This window comes from Geotrypetes seraphini, chromosome 1 (genome assembly GCF_902459505.1).
Source record: "Geotrypetes seraphini chromosome 1, aGeoSer1.1, whole genome shotgun sequence".
In the NCBI taxonomy this organism is placed as follows: Eukaryota; Metazoa; Chordata; class Amphibia; order Gymnophiona; family Dermophiidae; genus Geotrypetes; species Geotrypetes seraphini.
The window spans coordinates 454,877,697-454,898,597 of record NC_047084.1 but is presented as its reverse complement, the minus strand read 5'-3'; the positions used below and the strand labels follow the sequence as shown (position 1 = coordinate 454,898,597).

The window sequence follows — 20,901 nt, the reverse complement described above, 5'->3', positions numbered from 1 at the left end:
ATCATGTCCTTCTCCTGAGCAGTCTCCTTTCCCTCCCAGGGCGTTTTTGGATGGCGTGGTGCCTTCGGGCATGTTCTTGCCTTCACCTGATCCGGCTGTTGATCTACTTGCTCCTGATTTGGGGAATCCGGCTGCTGGTCCTCACCTCTCTGATTCCTTGTTTGACAGTGCATCCCTTCCTGGATCGGAGGTTCCAGGCTTTTGTGCTGGATCCTTGGATCCTTTGGGGACTCCGGATCCTGGTGGTGATCCTGCTGTCCTATGCTTAATCAAGTTTGCTGCTCTTCCTGTTCTTACTACTGTATCTTTGTAGGAATTGAGCTTAGCCACTCAGCCGGCTCCTTCAATGCTTTGTAGTGGACGTTCGCATTCGGCGACCTTTGCCTGGCATCTGGATATGAGTTTTATGGTCTCTGAGCAGTTTGATTCTCTAGAACAGGGGTCTCAAAATCCCTCCTTTTCAGGATTTCCCCAATGAATATGCATGAGATCTATGTGCATACACTGCTTTCAATGCATATTCATTGGGGAAATCCTGAAAACCCGACTGGATTGCGGCCCTCAAGGAGGGACTTTGAGATCCCTGCTCTAGAAGGTATTTGAAGAGTGCTAGAGCTATGTCCCACTTGTATCACCTGCTGCAGGAGTGTCAACAGCTTTTGGAGCTGCCCAAGGTGGATTCCTTGGTGGCACAAGTGACTAAACACACCTCTCTTCCCAGTGCAGGAGGTGTTTTGTTGAAAGCTATGCAGGATCGCTGTGTGACTGTGGTTATCGGGAAATGTTTTGAAGCAGCCAATTTGGGTATCAGAGCTGCTGTGGTGACGCCTTTTGTTGCATGCGCCTGTGTCTCATGGATGCGCATGCTGGAGACTGATGCAGTGGAGTCTTCTCCACAGCTACTGCTGACTGTGACACTTTATATAGCAGATGACGTATGATCTTTTGACAGTGCTGGCAAAGGTGTCGGCATTCTTCCTTTTGGCCCGCCGAATGCTCTGGTCAGGTGTTCTCCTTTTTGGCCCGCCAAATTATCTGGGTCAGGCAATGGGCTGGTGTTTCCACTTCCAGGTTTCAAGTTTATTAAAAATATTTGATATAATCGCAGTATCCAAATCCAATGCGATTTACAAAATTAAAAATAGAAAAAATAAAAAATTTCCAACAAACAGGACATTAAAGACAATTATGACGTAAAAACACTGATGAAGAGGAGGGGGGAAAAATGGATTAAATACAATTCGAAAATAAATAAAAAGGAAGGGTAAGGAAACAAAAGGTTGGGGAACGGTACCCACTTAATTTCTACTTAACAGTGTTCCTTGTCCAGATAAATTCCAGGGAATGAGATAATGTGATTATGAAAAGGATCAGTGAAAGGCGTCCTTAAACAGCCAGCTTTTTAGTAGGCCTTTAAATTTAGTAGGTAATTTTTCTTCTCTTATATTGAGTTCCAAATTTGGGGAGCTGTAACAGAAAAGATTGAATCCCTCCTTGAATAAATAATTTTTAGTGAGGGAGTTACCAGCAGGGATTTTTCTTCTGATCTAATAGATATTACAGGATTGTATGGTATTAAAAATCTTTCTAAAAATGCTGGGGCTTTGTTTACTAATATCTTATGTGTCAGTAAGGCAATTTTATAAGTGATTATGTGGTTTACCGGTAACCAGTGGGTTTCCTTGGTGACTTTAGCGAGGCTTTCTCTTAAGTTATTGTTTGGCACAGGCCTGGAGGTTCTCATGGATTCTGTAATGGACTGTCGCTCAAAGTCCCTGCCTGATAGAAGACACAGACCCTTCAGGGATTCTGGGTGTTCTAATTTTTGTGGCTTCAGACAGTATGCACATTCCATTAGAGAGTTGTGCGGGGACAGAAATCCCGCCCTTCCCCGCCAGGATCCTCTCCATCCCCACCCATCCCCGCCAGGATCCTCTCTGTCCCTACCCGTCCCCATTAGGATCCTCTCCGTCCACCCATCCCCGCAAGGAATTACCTCCATCCCCGCCCGTCCCCATAAAAAGCAGCAATTACTTCTGACAGGATCATCAATTCCACAGTTTCTTTTGTGTTTGCGCTGCTGTTTTCCTTGTGGAATCTCTTTGGTGGAACCCTTTTTTTGTTTTCTGTTCAGGTAATTTACTTATAAACCCCCTCTTTTAGTAAGGCTGACGTGTCCATTATATTATATGGATGAACCCTGCTCCCAAAGCCTTCCATCTCTGTGGGAGTCCCTTTGGCTAGAAGGGGCTCCCCGTGGGAGTCCTGTGGGCCAGAGGGGGGTCCCCGTGGGAGTACCGTGGGTTAGGGGGGATTCCCGCGGGACTCCCGCGATCCCCTTTCCCGTGCAGACCTCTACATTCCATGTCACAGAGACTTCCCCAGAGCTCCCAAGGTTGGTATGCGAGGTACAGATGTTCACAACCTTCTGCCACCCACCCTGCACAATCTACCAGAAAGATACAATCTCCTCTGAGGATAGGGGGCTGGCTCTTGGAGTTTCTGCCTGCATGGGTGCACATTACAGCAGACCAGCGGGTCTTGGACATTATTTGATCAGGATATAATCTGGAATTTTCCTAGCCTCCATCAGACGGCTTGTTGTTTCTCCATCTGGACAACCAGATAAGGTGCTCAGAGTCCAGTCTACTGTTCAGTGCTTGCTGGATATTCAAGCTATAGAGTCGGTGTCGCGTGCGAGTTGTTGGGCTCAAGCATATAGTCTGTATACTTTAGCATGCCAAAGAATGGCTCCAATGATTGGAGGCCTATTCTGGATCTTCAGCATGTGTTTGGCTCAGATGAGGGTTCAGATGCAGAGAAAGTGGTCCATCAGCCGACTGTTCAGCTTTTCTTGATGTGAACTGCCTAGAACTTATTGGTATGACTTTGATGAGATTGCTGAAGATTTTAGAGGGCCAAGGGGTCAGGGTCTTCTCTGACAATGTGATGGCAGTAGCCTATGTTAATCACCAGGGAGGGCCCAAGAGCACTCCTTTGGCTCAGGATGCCCGCCTTCTTTTTCTTGGGCAGAACATCATCTCTTGGTGTTGACAGCAGTGCATATGGCGAGAGTAGATAACATGCAAGCTGACCTCCTCAGCAGATGGTTTCAAGATCCAGGCAAGTGGATCCTGTTCCCACAGGCATTTAAGATGATTGTGGAGCATTGGTAGAGTCTCCGCATCCATCTCATGGCCACTTTATGATTCCGGAATGTGCTTTTCTTCCGTCGAAGATCTGAATCTGGAAGCAGAGGGCTCAACGCGCTGATTCAATTCTGGCAGCAAGAGCTCTCTTCTGTCTGTTTTTACTCCTGGGCTGTTGGTTGACCATGTCTTTCAGAGGATCCTGGTTCAACCTGGTGCATTATGCTGGTGACTTCAAGTTCATCATGCGGGCATGTGGGTCGCAGCTTTGGGCTAAGTGCTTTGGACCCTTTCAAGCAGAGTCCAGTTGCCATGCTAGTTCTGGGGCCTTTGGCTCTTGAGCATGCGTCCTTCGGGCATATGAGATGTTCTGCCCTTGGTGTTGAGGCTCTTCTACAGTCTAAGAAGTTATCCAGGGGATTGATGTACACTACGGCATGGATGGCCTTCCACTATTGGTGCGTCCAAGTCCAGGTGGATCCGTATTCATCTCCAATCTCACTGATTCTTCCTTCCCATTGGAAAGATACTGGCCTTACAGCGGCTTCTCTGCGGGTCCCAGTAGCCAAGCTCTCTTACTTAGAATCTTGGACAGTTGGTCCTCTTTGGTGACTCATCCTGATGTCGCTCCATTCTTGCAGGGCGTCCATTATGTCAGACAGCTGGTTGTCCATCCTATTCCTGCCGCGGGCCTTAGCCTGGTGCTCTCTAGCTTTATCTAGGCTCCTTTTGGCCTCCTTTCAGATGCTTCTCAATCTCTCTAGGCTGTTTCGGCTTTTCATGTTCATTGGCCAGTGTGTTTGCCTTCCTTTCTGCCAACAGGTTCCTCGACTCAGGACCGCCTGTTGAAGAAACTGGTTGTACGCAGGGTTCTTCTGTGTTAATTTGGAGGTCACTAATGAGTTTCACCTCTCTGACCATCTGTTTTTGCTGACTCATTCAATTAAGTGAGGTGCTCCCTCTTCAAAGTTCACGATTTCCAGATGGATCCATAGGGACATTTAGTCAGCCTACATTCTTTCTGTCAAGGCACTTTCTACTAGGAGTGTGGCTTCTTCATGGTCCGAAGCTAAATCTGTCTTCTGAGGAGATTTGTGGGGTTGTAACATGGTCTTCTCTACATTGGTCATGTTTTACAGAGTGGATGTTGCTTCAAGACAGGACTCAGCCTTCGAGTCCTCTGTCTTAAGGGCCAGCACAGCAAGCACACCCTAGCTATATGTACTTTCCTATTGTCTAGAATGTCTCACCTATTGCACTGGAAAAAGAGATTATGCACTTACTCTGCTAATTTATTTTCCAGTAGATAGGTAAGACCTTCTAGACTCCCCACCCTGTCCTTTCTGCACCTGTTTACAATTTGTTTATGCTTCTCCATTCTGCTTCTTTGAGACTCACACAGCCCTTGTGGGTTGGAAATAATTTGTATATATGTTCTTTTTGTTGGGGAGTTGTGTTGCGCTCCTTTGAGCCTGTGTTGGTGGTTAATGATACTGTTTCATTACTTTCAGCAGAACACTTTGTTTAGCCTGTTATTACAGATGCCTCTATTTCACATATGTGGGTACCTCTCAGTACTTGGGTACTGACTATAGAGGATGACTATAGAGGATGCTAAACCAATCAATGAAGTGCTGCAGAGCCAGAGTGAAAGATCCAGAGTGGATTCCTTCTGTAGAGCATGCGAGTATGGGGAAATAACCCTGTTGTCTAGAACAGGGATAGGCAATTTCAGTCCTTGAGAGCCACAGGCAGGTCAGGTTTTCAGGATATCCACAATGAATATATATGAGATGGATTTGCATGTGAGAGATGCAAATCTCTCTCATGCATATTTATTGTGGATATCCTGAAAACCTGACCTGCCTGTGGCTTTTGAGGACCGGAATTGCCTACCCCTGGTCTAGAATGTCTCACCTATCTACTGGAAAAGAGCTTACCAGGGTAAGTACATAATATTTTTACTAGGTTTATTTTCTCTTTAATTTTCTATTTGTGTCATGGCAACACCTCCTGTAATGGTTTCCTCAGTATCGTCACAACTTCCTCCTCACCGTAGTGACAGTTTTGGAGGAACATAAGAAAATAAGAATTGCTATTCTGGGACAGACCGAAGGTTCTTCTAGCCCAGTGTCCTGTTTCCAAGAGTGGCTAATCCAGTTCCCAGTCTGCTCTGAAATGAACTATTCAGCAAGCCAGTATCTTGCACATAGCAGTTGGTGATTGGATCTGTTGCTTAGCATGATTGGGACTAGTTCTACACCACCTCCTCCTCACTCTGTGTCAGATGGTAAGTAAGTGTAAAGAAAAGGAAAAGACAAAGGGTGGCAATAGGGTACAGCAATGGCACTACAAAGCAATAGTTCTAGAAACCTAGAAAAGGGAAGGTGGGAAAAGACCATAAGCCTATTCCATCTATCTGTGACATCTACTCTCCTACTAGTCCCAAACTTTCTAGAATTCAGATACATTTTTCGTCAGTGCCAACTGCAACCTGGAAGCCGTTCGATGAATTCGTCACCTTTTCCATCAAGAAGTTTTTCTCAGGTTTTTCCAAATCTATCTCTTTCCACACCCCCTCATTCCAAAGCTTCCTTTCAAATGATAGAGGCTCGCCTCTGATGCATTCGTGCCACCTAGGTATTTAAACATCTGTATCGTATCGCCCCTCTATTGTCTTTCTTCAAAAGTACACATTTTGAGATCTTTAGGTCTGTCCCCATATACACTTTACGACAAAGACCACAGACCATTTTAGTCAACTTCATGTGTTCTCTTCTGCAAGAAGAGCGAGACAGAGGGGCCGGCCAGAAAGCACCATCTTCAGGGAGCAGAGTGGTAAAGCGGAAGCGTGCTGGGCCCATAACCCAGAGGTCGATGTATCAAAATCATCTTTGCTAGGATAGGCCTGCTGTTTTCAAGAAATTCTCATTTTACCAGGCACACGGGATTTCCCCAGTGTAGGCACAGAAACTACAGGGAAATTACCTGCTTCTATCACCACACCTTCCACAGCACAGCAGCCAAATGGCTTGTTCATCTAATGGTATGATTCTCGCTTTGTGTGCGAGAGGTCCTGGGTTTGCTGTACCCTTGTATAATGAATTGCAGATATCCAACTTACCAGTGAATGAATTACGATATTCAAGGAACCTGTATCAAGAAATGAAGCTAAAGATCTAATCCTACACAGTCTATGAAAACTTCTAACTACTGCGCTTATTTATTCATGGTAGTTGAGTTTATCCCAGGACAAGCAGGCAGCATATTCTCACACATGGGTGATGTCACCGACGGAGCCCCGGTATGGACCACTTAAAAGTTTAGAAATTTTAGAAAGTTTGTGATAGTCCAAACTGCGCATGCGCAAGTGCCTTCCCGCCCAACGTAGGGAGCACGGTTCCTCAGTTTCATAGTTTCCACCGAGCTAAGAAGACGCGCCTTTTTCAACGGCTGTTGAAATTTTTTCTTCGCTGCCTTCCCACTCTTGTGGATCTCTAACTTTTCAGTCAGTTTTGTTTTTATTTGTTAAGTTTTTCATTTAAAAAAAAAAAAAGTAAAATTTTTGTGTTTTCCCTTTCACGGGCGGGTTCAGCCTGGTGGGGGCCTATTCGACCACCTTGGCCTCGGATTTTAATTTAGCCGAGGTTGTCTTCCCTTCAATGTCCCACCCACAGAAGGGTTTCAAAAGGTGTGGACGTTGTGCTCGTCCCATCTCTGTGACTGACCCACATCACTGGTGTCTCCAGTTCTTGGGGTCCGAGCACCATCCTGAAACCTAACATAAAATATGACGGCAGAAAAGGGCCATAGCCCATCAAGTCTGCCCACGCTAATGACCCACCCTCAGAACTTCACCCCGCTAGAGATCCCACATGCATATCCCATTTCTTTTTAAAATCTAGCACGCTGCTGGCCTCACTGACTTGACTCACTGCTGCTTTGACCTGAAGTCCAGAGGGGTGGGGGAAGGCTTCTTAGCCGGCTAGAGAATGACACGGTGGTTGTTACCCGCGGCTAGTCGCCGAAACGGGGGAAAAAAAATAGTAGTCACTGCGGGGACGGAGACAAGGCCATTCACCGCCCCGTGGAGCGGTGAATGGTCTTGTCTCCGCAGTGAGGCATCAAAGATCGCGCGATCCAGCAGCCCCCACCCGCCCGATCGCAGCATTTAACCAGCTCCCTCCCGCCACCTCACCTTATATGCTGTTTGCCGGCTTTCTTTTTCCCGAGCCGCATGCGTTTAAAAAGACGCGCACGTGTGGCTGTGCGAGTTGATCAATCTTCTCCTCTGACGCAACCGGAAACAGGAAGTTGCAGGAGAGGAGAAGATTGATCAACTCGCGCGGGAAAAAGAAACCGGCAAACTCGGCATATAAGGTGAGGTGGAGGGGAGGGAGCTGGCTAAACGCGATCGGGTGGGGCTGCTGGACCACGCAATCGCGCTTGTTCCCGGCTCACACTAGGAAGGAGGGAGTGAAAGGGAAAAAGATTCTGGGCCAAGGAGATGAAGAGGGAAAGAAAGAAACCCATAGCAGGAAAGAAAGGGGAGGACAGGCAGGTGAGCCAGATGCTGGAAGCAGGGGGGGGGGAAGAATGAGGGAAAGAAGCTAGATAGGGTTGAAGAGAAGAGACACATTGGTGTGAAAGAGGAAGAGAGGGGAAATCTGGACACGGGAAGGTAACAGAAAGAGGGGAAATTATGTGCTTGGGACATAGAGACAGAGACATAAAGAAGACATGCCATGGGGATGGTATATGGACACGGGGGGTGGGGGGGGTCAATGCCAGATACATAGGGGAGATATTAGAAATGGGGAAAATAGGAACACAGAAGCGAGATGGTTTGTGGGGATGGGACAGGGACCGAGCTCGCAGGTTCCAGCGGCTTACACAAATTACATTGTAACGTGCCACGAAAATAAGAGGGAGGGAGGTAGATAAGCCAAGTAAGAGGAGCTGAAGGGTGGTAGAAAGGAACAGATGGTGATAGAGGGAGGGAAGGGTGGTGGTAGATAGGAATAGAACAGAGATTGAAAGAGGGTAGAGAGGAACAGACCCTGAAGGGAAATGTGGAAGACAGATTGGGGAGAAGACGCTGGAAGGGAAGAAGACAGATGCCAGCCTATGGGGGAGCGGAGGGAAGAAGATGGGTGCTAGACCAATTTGGGGGGGGGGTGAAGGGAGAGGCACAGTAACACCAAATGGAAGACGCAGAGAAAAGACACACAGTGGATGGAAGGAATTGAATGAGAAGATATGGAAAGCAGAACCAGACAACAAAAGTAGAAAAAAATAAATTCTATTTATTTATTTATTTTTTGTGTTGATAAAAATTTATAAACAAAGCCCTTTCTCTTTCTCTAGTTCAGCAGCCAGAACTTTGATTTATAAGAATAAGCTAAATAATGCAGTACTAAAGCTTATATGGATGCTGCGGGGACGGGGACGGTGGAGGGAATGGCGGTGACGGGGCGGTGAAGGGGACGGTGGGCCGGGGATGGGGCAGTGACGGGAACAGATTTTTTTCCCCGTGTCATTATCTATAGCCAGCTTACCCACTGAAGTGTTCAACACTGACAATGGTTCCACCAATGTCGATTGGTGCGTTGTCGATTGGCCGGTGTCAAATCTCCCTCCATTGCTGAATAAGGCGGTTCTTGAGAGTCCTCTCTTCTGCAGGGACGAATAATGGGAATAGGTAACATAGTAGATGATGGCAGATAAAGACCCGAATGGTCCATCCAGTCTGCCCAACCTGATTCAATTTAAATTTTTAAATTTTTTCTTCTTAGCTATTTCTGGGCAAGAATCCAAAGCTCTACCCGGTACTGTGCTTGGGTTCCTACTGCCGAAATCTCCGTTATAACCTACTCCAGCCCATCTATACTCTCCCAGCCATTGAAGCCCTCCCCAGCCCATCCTCCACCAAATGCCCATATACAGACTCGGACCGTGCAAGTCTGCCCAGTACCGGCTTGAGTTGCTATAAGAGGAATTACGTGAGCAGTTCCAACTGCTGGTGCCGACTCAACTCTGTCCATGTCGACACCGACTCCCCCGGTGCCAGTCCGGTCTGAAACCTCGACACCAGTTGCACCTGCAAATAAGTCTACATCAGTACCGCCACGTTTCACTAAGAAACCGACACCGATGATTCGCCAACACCAGTCGTCTTCAGCCTATACGTCACCTTAGATGATGTCGGTGCGTTCAGGAAAGGCACTAAAGAAGTTAAAACATCTCAAGCCTTCGTCACTGAGTGCTTGGCACCAATCCCGGACAACTCAGGATTCAGACCTCTAGGGAGATTCTGAACAAGACCTTATTCTAACTGACAAGGAAGGTTCTTCAGATGACAAATCCATTCACCACTCTTCTCAAGAGGCTTCTGTAGTGTCTGAAAAATCATCTTTCTCTTGGTTTCTACAGAAAATGTCTGAGATCTTGTCCATTCCCTTGGAAACTGACTCTAAAAGATCTAAACAGTTTCTCGATGCCTTGGACTACGATCAACCACCCAAGGAACTTCTCAAGCTTCCCCTTCATGACATTTTACGGGAAACTTTCTATAAAAATCTAGAAATCCACTTACCATCCCTGTGGCTCCTCGCAAGTTGGATTCTCTGACAAACTACAGCTTCCACATGAGTCTCTCCTGGTGGAATCAACTTTAAAGAAATCTTCAGGGGCTAGTGTCTATGCCTCTGTGCCCCCTGGCAGAGAGGGAAAGGCTGTGGACCGGTTTGACAACTACAATTTTCACTTCTCCATCTAAATGATGCATTTCGTCAAACAAGTTTCCAAAATATCTTCTAGAACGTAAGCTTCACGCTTTTCAACATTTCTTTTCTGATCTGCTCCAGCTTGCAAGTACATGGTTTGTTCAACCTACGATACTTTCAAACTTACCTCACGTGCTGCAGCAATGTCAGTGACCATGAGGCATCTGGCCTGGTTTTGAGTTTCTGAACTAGACATCAACCATCAAAACAGGTTAGCCAATGCACCTTGTCTGGGGGATGAGCTTTTTGGTGCCTCCATGGACACAGGTACCCAGAAATTGTCTGCTCATGAGACAAGATGGGACACTGGTAAAGCCCAAAAAGAAGCCTCCTATTTTTCATCCCTTCAGACCAGCTTCTTCATACCAGAGAAGGTTTGCTGCAGACCTTTGACCCCTGCTCCGCCTCAACTAAGGAAACAGAGACAGCAGCAACCACGTCAACAGCGAAAACAGACTGCCACGCCAAAAGCCTACACAGCCTTTTTGACATGTTTCTTCAGAGCATAGCCAATGTCATCATTCTGCAGACTTTGCCTCAGCCCATCGGAGGCTGTCTCCAGTTCTTTATTGCTCACTGGGAGCTCATAACATCAGATCTCTAGGTCCTCACTATCATTCGTCAGGGTTACACACTCAATTTTCACACCCTGCCACCAGACCATCCTCCAAACAAGTATGTTTTGGACCCTGCATAGTCCTCCCTTCATCTGCAGGAGGTTCAATCCCTTCTCCTGCTGAATGCCATCGAGGAAGTTCCCCTCAATCAGCAGAAGCAGGGATTCTACTCCTGTTACTTCTTAGTTCCCAAGAAGATGGGAGGACTGAGACCCATCCTGGATCTCAGAGCTCTCAACAAATTTCTAGTCAAGGAGAAATTCAGGATGCTATCCCTCACCCTGCTTTATCCTCTCCTAAATCAGAGCGACTGGCTATGCTCTCTGGATCTCAAGGAAGCCTACACACATATTCCAATTCATTCCGTTTCCAGGCAGTGCCTCCGTTTCCAAATCAATCAGTGTCATACAAGGTCCTTCCCTTTGGCCTGGCATCTCCCAAAGTTTTCACAAATTGCCTTAATTGTAGAGGCCACATCTCTCCGATCACACAGCCTTCAAGTCTTCCCTTACCTGGACAACTGGTTGATCATTGGGGAAATCCTAGACACCACTTTCATGAGAGTGTTTCTTCCTCAAGATCGCCTTCAGGCTCTCATCCATCTGTGTCAGCAACTACTTCCTTTTCAATCCATATCTTGCCAGGCACATGATGGTTCTAGGACACATGGCTTCCACTGTCCATGTGATACCACTGGCAAGGCTACATCTTCGCACTCCTCAGTGGACCCTTGCATCTCAGTGGTGATGGATCGTCTCTCACAACATATATCTGTGACCTCATCTCTTCTGCAGTCACTTCGATGGATGACCTCTTCCAATCTCTCCAGAGCTCTGCTTTTTCACTTGCCCCCTCATCACAAGGTCATCACGATGCACACATCCCCTTAAGTCTGGGGGGCTCATATGGACGATCTTCAGAGCAATGTTTTATGCCCTCAAGGCCTTTCATCATCTTCTCTACCCTCAAGTCCTCCTCCTTTTCACAATAAATCAAGTAGCAATGTACTACATAAACAAGCAAGGAGGCACGGGCTCTCACCTGTTATGCCAGGAAGCCTAGAAAATCTGGATTTGGGCAACCGCTCGCAAGCTTTTCTGTAATAATTTGTTTTCCCCACTGATTGCTTCTATATTATGAATCTATCAACCTGCAAGGTCCTTAAGATCCTTTGATGCAAATTTTCTGGATGCTGTTCCTCCAGCCCCTCCCCCTTTTTTATACAGTTTTATGACTGGATGTATAACACTTGTCAATGTTTAAAATAAAGGGTCCTAGTCCAGGGGTGGGGAACAAGGGCCACAATCCAGTAGGGTTTTCAGAATTTCCCCAATGAATATGCATGAGATCTATTTGCATACAATGGAGGCACTGCATGCAAATAGATCCCATGCATATTCATTGGGGAAATCCTAAGAATCCTGAGAAAGGCTTTCGCTCCCCACCCATGTCCTAGTCTGTGGAATAGTTTGCCTCGAGCCTTGATCTGTTATGTCTGTTGTGTCATTCAAGTGAACTAAAAATTTTGCAAATTTTTTGAACCATATAATGAGCAAATTTCATTGTGCTGAAGGAAATATTTCTTCAAAGGGTACATTTTTCATTTATAATGCAGCAGATATGTAATAAGTATTAGTTGTTATATAACTCAATTTTAATTTTTTGTATTCAAGATTTTATTATAAATATTGTATGGAAGCTGCCTAGAACACTTACAAGTACAGTATTTTAAATGAATAAATAGAAATATTAAAATACAATTAATAGAGATTATAAAGCATAACCAATTTGAAACAGTTCATATAATCAAACACAAAGCCTTAATATGGCACAAAGACCCAATTAAGACTTGCAGGGATATGTTTTTCATTAGGCAAAATGAGGCAGTCATCCATGGCAAAGGGGAGGGGCAGCAGTAAGTCTTTTCAGTGTCCTTTTGGTGGCAGCCTCGCATTGCTCTTGTCCAGGAAGAAGATACTTTCTCTCCTCCAGCCAGCTAGAAAGCAGCCAAAGACAGGGTAATGCTAGATGCAGAATCCTGTTTCTTTCCCCTGTACTTTAGAACAATGTTTCTCAATTTCTTCAAGCCAAGTATCCTGTAAGTCTAACAAATATCAACCGAGTACCCCTGACCAGGCTCCACCCCAGACCCGCCCAGGATCCACTCCTGACCCCACCCCCATAATAATAGTACTAATTGTAATTCAATTTCTTCCATCTATTTTTCATATATGCACAGTATAATCTTATTACCATATTTTTCGCACTATAAGACATATCTGACTATAAGATGCACCTTAGATTTAGAGGAGGAAAACAAGAAAAAAAACCCATTCTGAACCAAATTGTGTACTAACATATACCAGGCTCTGCACCCAGCCCCCCTCACTTCTTGCCAGGCTCTGCACCCAATCACACATTCCTTGCCAGGTTCTGCACCCTGTCCCCCCCCCCTACTAATTGTAATGCAATTTTTTCCTTTCATTTTTCATATACACACAACAGATATAAAGTTTCAAAACTGACGCATTTCGATCACTAAATTGAAAATAAAATAATGTTTCTACCTTTTTTGTCTGGTGATTTAATTAGTTTCTGGTTGGACTTCCTTCTGACTCTGCATCCAACATTTCTTTCACAATCCAGCCCCATCCCCTTTGGGTCCAAGTCTCTATCTCTTTTCCCTCTGCTTACCCTCCCCAGATCCAGTGTCAGTTTTCCTTTGTACCTACCACTACCTTTGTTCCAGGTCTCCCTCTCTCTCCATCCTCTGTTATAATCTTGCATCTCTCCATTTTTTTCAAGGTCTCTCCCCCTCTGTTTCTTCTGCCTGCACCCCCCATAGTCCAGCATTTGCCTCTTGTCTTTCCCCTTTGGTCCAGGTCTCTCTCTGTCTGTCTTCTGCTTACCAACCCCCCCCCCCCCCCCATGTCCAATATTTGTTCTCCTTTCTTCCAGGTCTTTCTCTGATTCTCTCTCTCCTTCCTTCCTCCCTGGTCCAGAATCTTTCCACATCACTGCAGTCTCTCTCTCTCTCTTCCCTCTATAAACCCCAAGTCCAACATCTGCCCCCTCTCTTCTGCCTCCCTTTGTTTCAGGTTTTCCCCTCTTTCTGTCTTCCTTCTGCTAACATTTTGAGTCCTCTAGTCCAGCATCTGCCCTTTTTTCAAGGTTTTTTTCTGTCTCTCTCTTCCCCCGCCCCGGTGTCCAGATCCAGCGTCCTGCCAGGGCCCTCACGATGGGCGGGGCCTTACCTCTGCTGCTCCCTATGAGGTCGTTATCTCCAGCTCCCAGACGGTGCTGGATTGAGCTGGGATGGGTGGCAGAAGCCCTCACAGTGCAGGGCTGCAGCTTCTGCCCAGGCCCGAATGCATGCCTCAAAATTGGCAGGCTCTCATTGCCTCCCCAGCAGTTGCTCTTTCTTGCTCGCTACCTGGGGCAGGAGATCGGGGGAGACACAGCTCTCCCTTTCTGTCAAGAGGTCATTTTCCGCACTGTGACTGCCTTTGAGCTAATTATGGCAGCCTGCAGAGTGAACCTAGCAGGCTGTTGGCCTCCGGAACACATTTCCTCTGACGTCAGGGGCGGGACCATGGCAGAGGCAACATGCTTCGGAGGCCAATGGCAGCCTGCTAGGTTCACTCTTCAGGCTGCCATAATTAGCTCAAAGGCAGTCACTGCGCAGAAGGCGACCTCTCTCGCTGGGTGCAGGAAACAGCTTGGAGGTAAGGCCCCGCTCGTCGCGAGCCTAATTAACTTAAAATGGGGGAATCCGGAGGACGCTGTGGGGGAAGCCAAGAAGACAGCCGGGCGCTCACCGACGCTAGGGAGAGCCGTATTGGGCCCAGGTATTAAAAAGGTACGATGGGGTAGGGGGTGGGGTGTTTAAAAAAAAAAAAAAAAAGTATCTTCGATGCATAAGATGCACCAACATTTCCACCCACTTTTGAGTGGGGAAAAAGTGCATCTTATGGAGCAAAAAATACAGTATTTACTTCCCCAAAAGCGAAAGGGGATGTAGTTGGTGGGTAGGGAATTGCTAATGTAGGGTCATATGAATAGAAAAATAGAAACAAGCAGGACTCAAGTAGTGCTTGCTAGGACCTTCCAAGTGTCCATGATGATAACTTTGAGAACATTTATAGCATTTATTTATCTAATCTAATCTGGATATTTATGTGTCGCACTATGCCTTCAAAGGTTCAAGGTGACTTACACAACAGTATATGGAGAACTGTTTAGTACAGTGCAGAGAAGCTTAGATATACATTACAATATCTGTTATGTACCTAAACAGAGGCTCAAGGAGAAATCTAGAGCCATGATCATAGAACACAGGAGGAGACTGTCCTTAATGCAGCCGAAAAATCTTGCAGAATCTTGTATGGCTCCTCACAAGTGCTTTTAGAAAAGTTTATAAAACCTGCCATTGATAAGCCCGAGCTATTTACTAGTTTAAGGGGAAGACATGGGATATCTGTAGTTATGGCTTCTCAATTTCATTTTATCTGATGTTGCCACTGATCTCTTGAATTGCAGGAGGCAGCTCGCCGAAAAGAGGAAGAGGAGCGGAAGGCAAGGGAAAAGCAGGAAGAAGAAGAAGCTAAGTGCTTAGAAAAGTTTCAGGATTCAGAACCATTGGAGCAAGATGAATTGCATGGCTTTACAGATACTATGTTACCAGGCTGCTTCCATCTTCTAGATGAGCTTCCAGACACAGTCTACCGTGTCTGTGATCTTATCATGACTGCCATCAAACGCAATGGTGCCGATTATAGGGACATGATCCTTAAACAGGTAGTCAATCAGGTAAGGATATGTCTGCTTGTTAGTGTGCATGTATGAATTTGTCACCCCATTTCATGGGATGGGGGAAGCTAATCAGTCTTCTAGCATCCCTAGGATCTTCCAGAGCTGTTTAGGAGAGATGCTTTTATTCTCTAAGGACAAGCAAAATAAGAGATTCTTACACTTGGTGATGACATCCGACAGAGCCCATGTGGAAACTCTCATCAGCTTGTAAACTGCAACTTTAGAGTGTTGAACTGTGTATTTATGCATCATCCTGCCTTGTGCTGTTATGTAAGATCTTGCCAGTGTCAAATTTTCTTTGGAGCAAGTTGGGCATGCTTATATAAGCTGTCTTAAACTTGCATCTCGAGAGTCTTTCAAGCATTACTATTTGGCAAAAATTTCCTTATTTATTATTTGTAAGTCCTTTTTGCTGCTGTGTGGTACCATGATTCTTGTGAAATTCCTCAGGTTTTTCAACACTTAAGCTTTCTTTATTTTCCATGGCCCATTAGGCCCTCTTAGGCCTTGGACAACTGGCCAGCAGCCCCTCTCAAGGGTCCAACAGCCCACCTCCCTCCCTCTCGTGGGTCCAACAGCCCCGCTCCCACACACCCTCCCTCGCTCCCGATAACGGGTCATAACTGGTAAAAAAAAAAAAAAACCAAACAAACCCCTAAAACCTGTGATTCCCCTGTCTCGGCCCCTTTGCGCTTCCTAGGGTAGGCCTACCAGCCTCCTAGTAGCTTTGTTGAAGAAGAGGCAACATTGCACACAGGGCTGCTCCGGGATCATCTTCCGGCCAAGTCCCTCCTTCTGATGTAACTTCTGGCGAAATCGGAAGTTGCATTGGAAGGAAGGGCTTGGCCAGAAGAACTAAGGTCCTGGAGCTGCCCTTTATCCCAGGACAAGCAGGCAGCATATTCTCACATGTGGGTGACGTCATCCATGGAGCCCCGGTATGGACAGCTTTAAAAGTGCATTGCCACTTTAAGAACTTGAGAAAGTTCAGAACTGCCTGCACTGCACATGCGCGAGTGCCTTCCTGCCCGACGCCGTTCCCAGGTCCTTAGTTCTTAGCTTTCTGCAGAACTAAGAAGTTGTATTTTTGAACACCGTTCAAATTTTTTGCATTTTGCCTTCCCACGCACACGTTTTCTTCTTTTTTTAACTTAATTTTTACTTAATTTTAAGTTTACTTAAATTTCTTAAAAAAAAAGTGAAGAAACTTTTTTCCTTCCTTTCCTCCTTCCGGGCTTTGCCCGATGAGGTCGTTTCTTTTCCTCAGCCATTGTGTTCAATTTGGCTGAGGCGCTTTTTCTGTCGATGATTTGGCCGTTAACGGGTTTTAAGAAGTGCTGCAGATTCCAAAGGCAAATTTCCATCACTAACCCCCACAGTTGGTGCTTTTGCAGTGCCTTGCCCGGAACACCCTGTAGAACCTTGTACTCAGTGTTCTACCCTGCAGAAATGTTCCATCAAGAGCTGAAATTTCAACAAGAAAAATTGGCACCAGCAGAGAAGTCATCACAACCTTTGACGTCGAAGGCATCGACATTGATACCATCATCAGATAGCCCGCTAAGAAGCCACCAGCTTCCCAACAGGTGTCGCAGGTCACTCTTGCATAGAATCCCTTAATGCTGACCAAGTGATGACCTCTCTTACATCTTGCCTCTCCTACATCGAGGTGTGCATCCTCTTCGAGGCTACCCTCAAAGACAAGGCACCGATGGTACCGGCAGAAAGGCCAAAGGTACTTTTGCTTTCCTTCTGTGAAAAGCTCATTGCGCTTTTCCAAGTGAGTGAAATGTTTAAACTCCTTACGCCGACATTGACTCCCTTGGTACCAGCCCAGCCCAAGCATAAGGCCACCAGGTCCTGTGGTACCAACACTGGGTCTCCAGACTGGCATCAACGTTCCACATCCAAGCGCATACCATCTTATCGCAGGTCCAGTTCTCCATCGAGGCCCTGCTCCAGTTCATCAAGGTATCATCACTTTTCCTCCTCATCTTGACTCTCCAAGTCCAGTAAGCATTGCTCCTCTTAAGGAGCTTCGAAGAGAAAACATTTTTCTCCCTCACGGTCTTCGAAGCGTGAAAGAGTGTCACATCCTATATCATCATCATCATCGGATTAACACAGGGCTTGACATCAGCATCGATCTTCTTGGCGCACTTCTTCACCAAAGCTTTTTTATGACTAACTGAGTCTGATTCAGCTGAGGACTTATCTGAGTCTACAATGGAGGCTTATGACACACCACCTCGGAAAAGTCTCCACCAAGGGATAAATATCCTACTGAAAGCTTTCTTTTACCTAATTTATTAGGCAGTTGGGCAAAGAGCTACCAGTCAAGCTAGAAGGTGATCCTGCCTACAGTGCTGAATACTTGGAGACCTTAGATTATGATGAGCCTCCTAAAGAACTTCTCAGACTACCTTTGCATGATATTCTCAAGGAGACTCTTCACAAGAACTGGGAGATGCCCCTAACCATTACAGTGGCTCCCAATCTTAGACCTCAGAGGTATGAACAAGTTTCTAGTGAAGGAAAAGTTTTAGATGTTTTCCCTATCAACTTTATATCCCCTCTTAGATCACAATGGCTGGCTATGCTCTCTAGATCTAGGCTTATACTCGCATTCCAGTGAAACTGATCTCAAGGAAATTCCTCAGATTTCAGGTGGAACAGCACCATTATCAATACAAGGTCCTGCCCTTTGGCCTTGCATCCTCTCCCAGATTATTTACCAAGTGCCTGGTGGTAGTAATAGGGGCATTGTGGGCTCAGGGTCTCCAGGTGTTCCCCTATCTGGACTATTGGCTGATCAATGATCCAACCTCTCAAGGGATGATTGCAGCGACTCGCTTAACAATTCTCTTCCTTCAGCAGTTGGGTTTCAAAATCAATCTTCCCGAATCCCAACTTCAGCCCTCTCAGACTCTGCAATTTATCGGAGCTCTGTGAGACACCATTCATCTCAGAGCGTTTCTCCCTCAGCAAAGACTAGAAAATTTGATTTAACTTTGCACTCACTTCTCACCTGCCATCCCTCTCAGCCAGGCAAATGATGGTACTACTGGATCACATGGCTTCCATGGTGCATGTTACTCCATTTGTGAGACTTCATCTCAAAGACGCCTCAGTGGACTCTCGCATCTCGATGGTCTCAAGCTCTCAACCCACATTACCATCACTCTTTCACTTTGACAATCTCTGCAGTGGTGGATGAGCTCTTCCAATCTTTCCAGAGGATGATTGTTCCACACACCTCCACATTAGAAGGTTTTGACACTACACCTACACTTGGGGGGGAGTTCATCTGTACAGTCTTCGCACTCAAGATCACTGGTCTGCCTGTGACCAGCTTTGCCATATCAATCTGTTGGAACTCTGAATGATCTACAATGCTATCAAAGCTTTTCAGCACATTGTCACCAACCACGTCCTCCTTATCCACATGAACAATCAGGTCACAATGTATTATTACATAAACAATCAAACGGCACAATTGAGCGATTGCGCACAACATATTTCTGAAAGCAATATACATTAAAGGGGAAAGAAATTCTCTTGCAGAAAAACTCAGCAGGTCTTTTCAGCCACTTGAATGGACACTCAACTCTGTAGTTCTGCATCACATCGTCTGTTAGTGGGGGGGGATTCCTCTGATAGACTTGTTTGTGTTCCCCCTCAACCACAGGCTGCCCCAGTTTTGCTCCAGGCAGTACTCTCCTCACTGTCTAGAAGCGGATGCTTTTCTACTGGATTGGACACTGAAGTTTCTTTCTCTGTGTTTCCTTCAATCCCTCTCATCCTCAAAATACTTGTCAAGCTTAAATGAGAAGAGGCCTTCATGGTTCTCATAGCTCCTCGGTGGCCCATAAAACCCTGGTTTTCCCTTCTGCTTCAACTCAGTATCGAGGAACCAATCACGCTTCAGATTTTTCCATGTCTTCTCTTGCAGAATCACAAATCTCTTCTGCATTCCAGTCTTCAGTCATTGCAACTGACAACTTGGTACTTCTCGGGCTGACCGTCATCTTTCCCAGCCTGTCATGCTTATCTTAGATGCATCAAGAAAACCATCTATGCAACAGTGTTTGCAGAAATGGAAATGGTTTTCCTCGTGGTGTATTCTTCATCATGATGCTAAATCCACCTCTGTATCTTCAGTATCTTCTACATTTATCCATATCTTCTACATTTATCCATATCTTCTACATCTCTGTATCTTCTACATTTATCCAATTCAGGCCTCAAGACCACTTCGATTAGAGTTCATCTCAGTGCTATCAACGCTTTTCATAGACCAATTGATGGAAAACCTCTCACTACTCATCCTCTGGTGTCCAGATTCATGAAAGGACTTTTCAATGTCAAACCTCTCAAACCACTTCCTGTGGTTTGGGATCTTAATGTGGTTCTTGCTAAATTAATGAATCCTCCTTTTGAACCAATGTCTATGGCTCATTTCAAATGCCTCTCTTGGAAAGTGGGTTTTCTCATCTCCCATACTTCTGCTCGAAAAGTGAACTTCAAATGCTTCACAGTGTTCTACCATGACAAAGTTGTGCTTCGCACCCATCAAATTTTCCTTCCTAAAGTTGTCACTGATTTTCATCTCAATCAATCTATTGTACTTCCAGTGTTTTTCCCTAAGTCTCATTCTCATCCTGGAGAAGACGGCTCTTCACACTCTCTAGACCAGTGTTTTTCAACCTTTTTTGGGCAAAGGCACACTTGTTTCATGAAAAAAATCACGAGGCACACCACCATTAGAAAATGTTAAAAAATTTAACTCTCTGCCTATATTGACTATATATAAAGTAATTCTCTTGAATAGGAATCAAATAAACACAAAGAAAGTATTTTATAATTACTTTATTACGAAATAAAAATTATAAAATACTTTATTCAGTGCGAAACCTGGGCCTGTTTGGCTGAACACAAAGCTGATATTCTGGCTGGAATCGAAGAAAGACACACACGTAGCCCTTCGTCAACAGCTCTCAGTCTCTCTCTGTATTTGGTTTTTATAGCATACAAAAATAGACAAATATACCCTCCATCCTTTTTATTAAACCACAATAGCAGTTTTTAGCGCAGGGAGCTGCGCTGAATGCCCAGCGCTGCTCTTGACGCTCATAGGCTCCCTGCGCTAAAAACCACTATTGCGGTTTAGTAAAAGGTGACCATATTGTAAAATATAGACAGCAGATATAAATTCAGAACTGTGCATAGTAAGTGAAGGGAAGTTTTCATCTCTGGGAATTTACCCAGTTAACTATTAAGTTATTTGGGCAAATTCCTTTGAAAACTGTGGTAATACTGCCTCCACTTTGCTAAATTTAAAATAAAATCATTTTTCCTACCTTGTCTGGTGATTTCTGGTTGCACTTTCTTCTTCTGACTGTGCATCCAATCTTTCTTCCCTTCTATCAGCCTGTATGCTTTCTCTCCTCCACACCTCATTCCCTCCCCCAACTTTTTCTTCCTCTCTCCCTGACCTTTCTTTCTTTTTTTCTGTTTCTCTTCTTTCCTTCTGTTTCC

The 20,901-nt window shown here is 45.5% G+C and overlaps 1 protein-coding gene across 7 annotated transcripts in view; it reads left to right on the top strand.

The window, feature by feature from the left end:
- HUWE1 (HECT, UBA and WWE domain containing E3 ubiquitin protein ligase 1) overlaps positions 1-20,901 on the top strand; it is a 779,197-nt gene that overhangs the window by 322,227 nt on the left and 436,069 nt on the right. For all 7 annotated transcript variants that reach the window (XM_033921870.1, XM_033921880.1, XM_033921834.1 and 4 more), the window contains one exon: positions 15,091-15,360. In XM_033921870.1, coding sequence (XP_033777761.1) covers positions 15,091-15,360 — 270 coding nt within the window. The remainder of the gene's footprint in view (positions 1-15,090; positions 15,361-20,901) is intronic.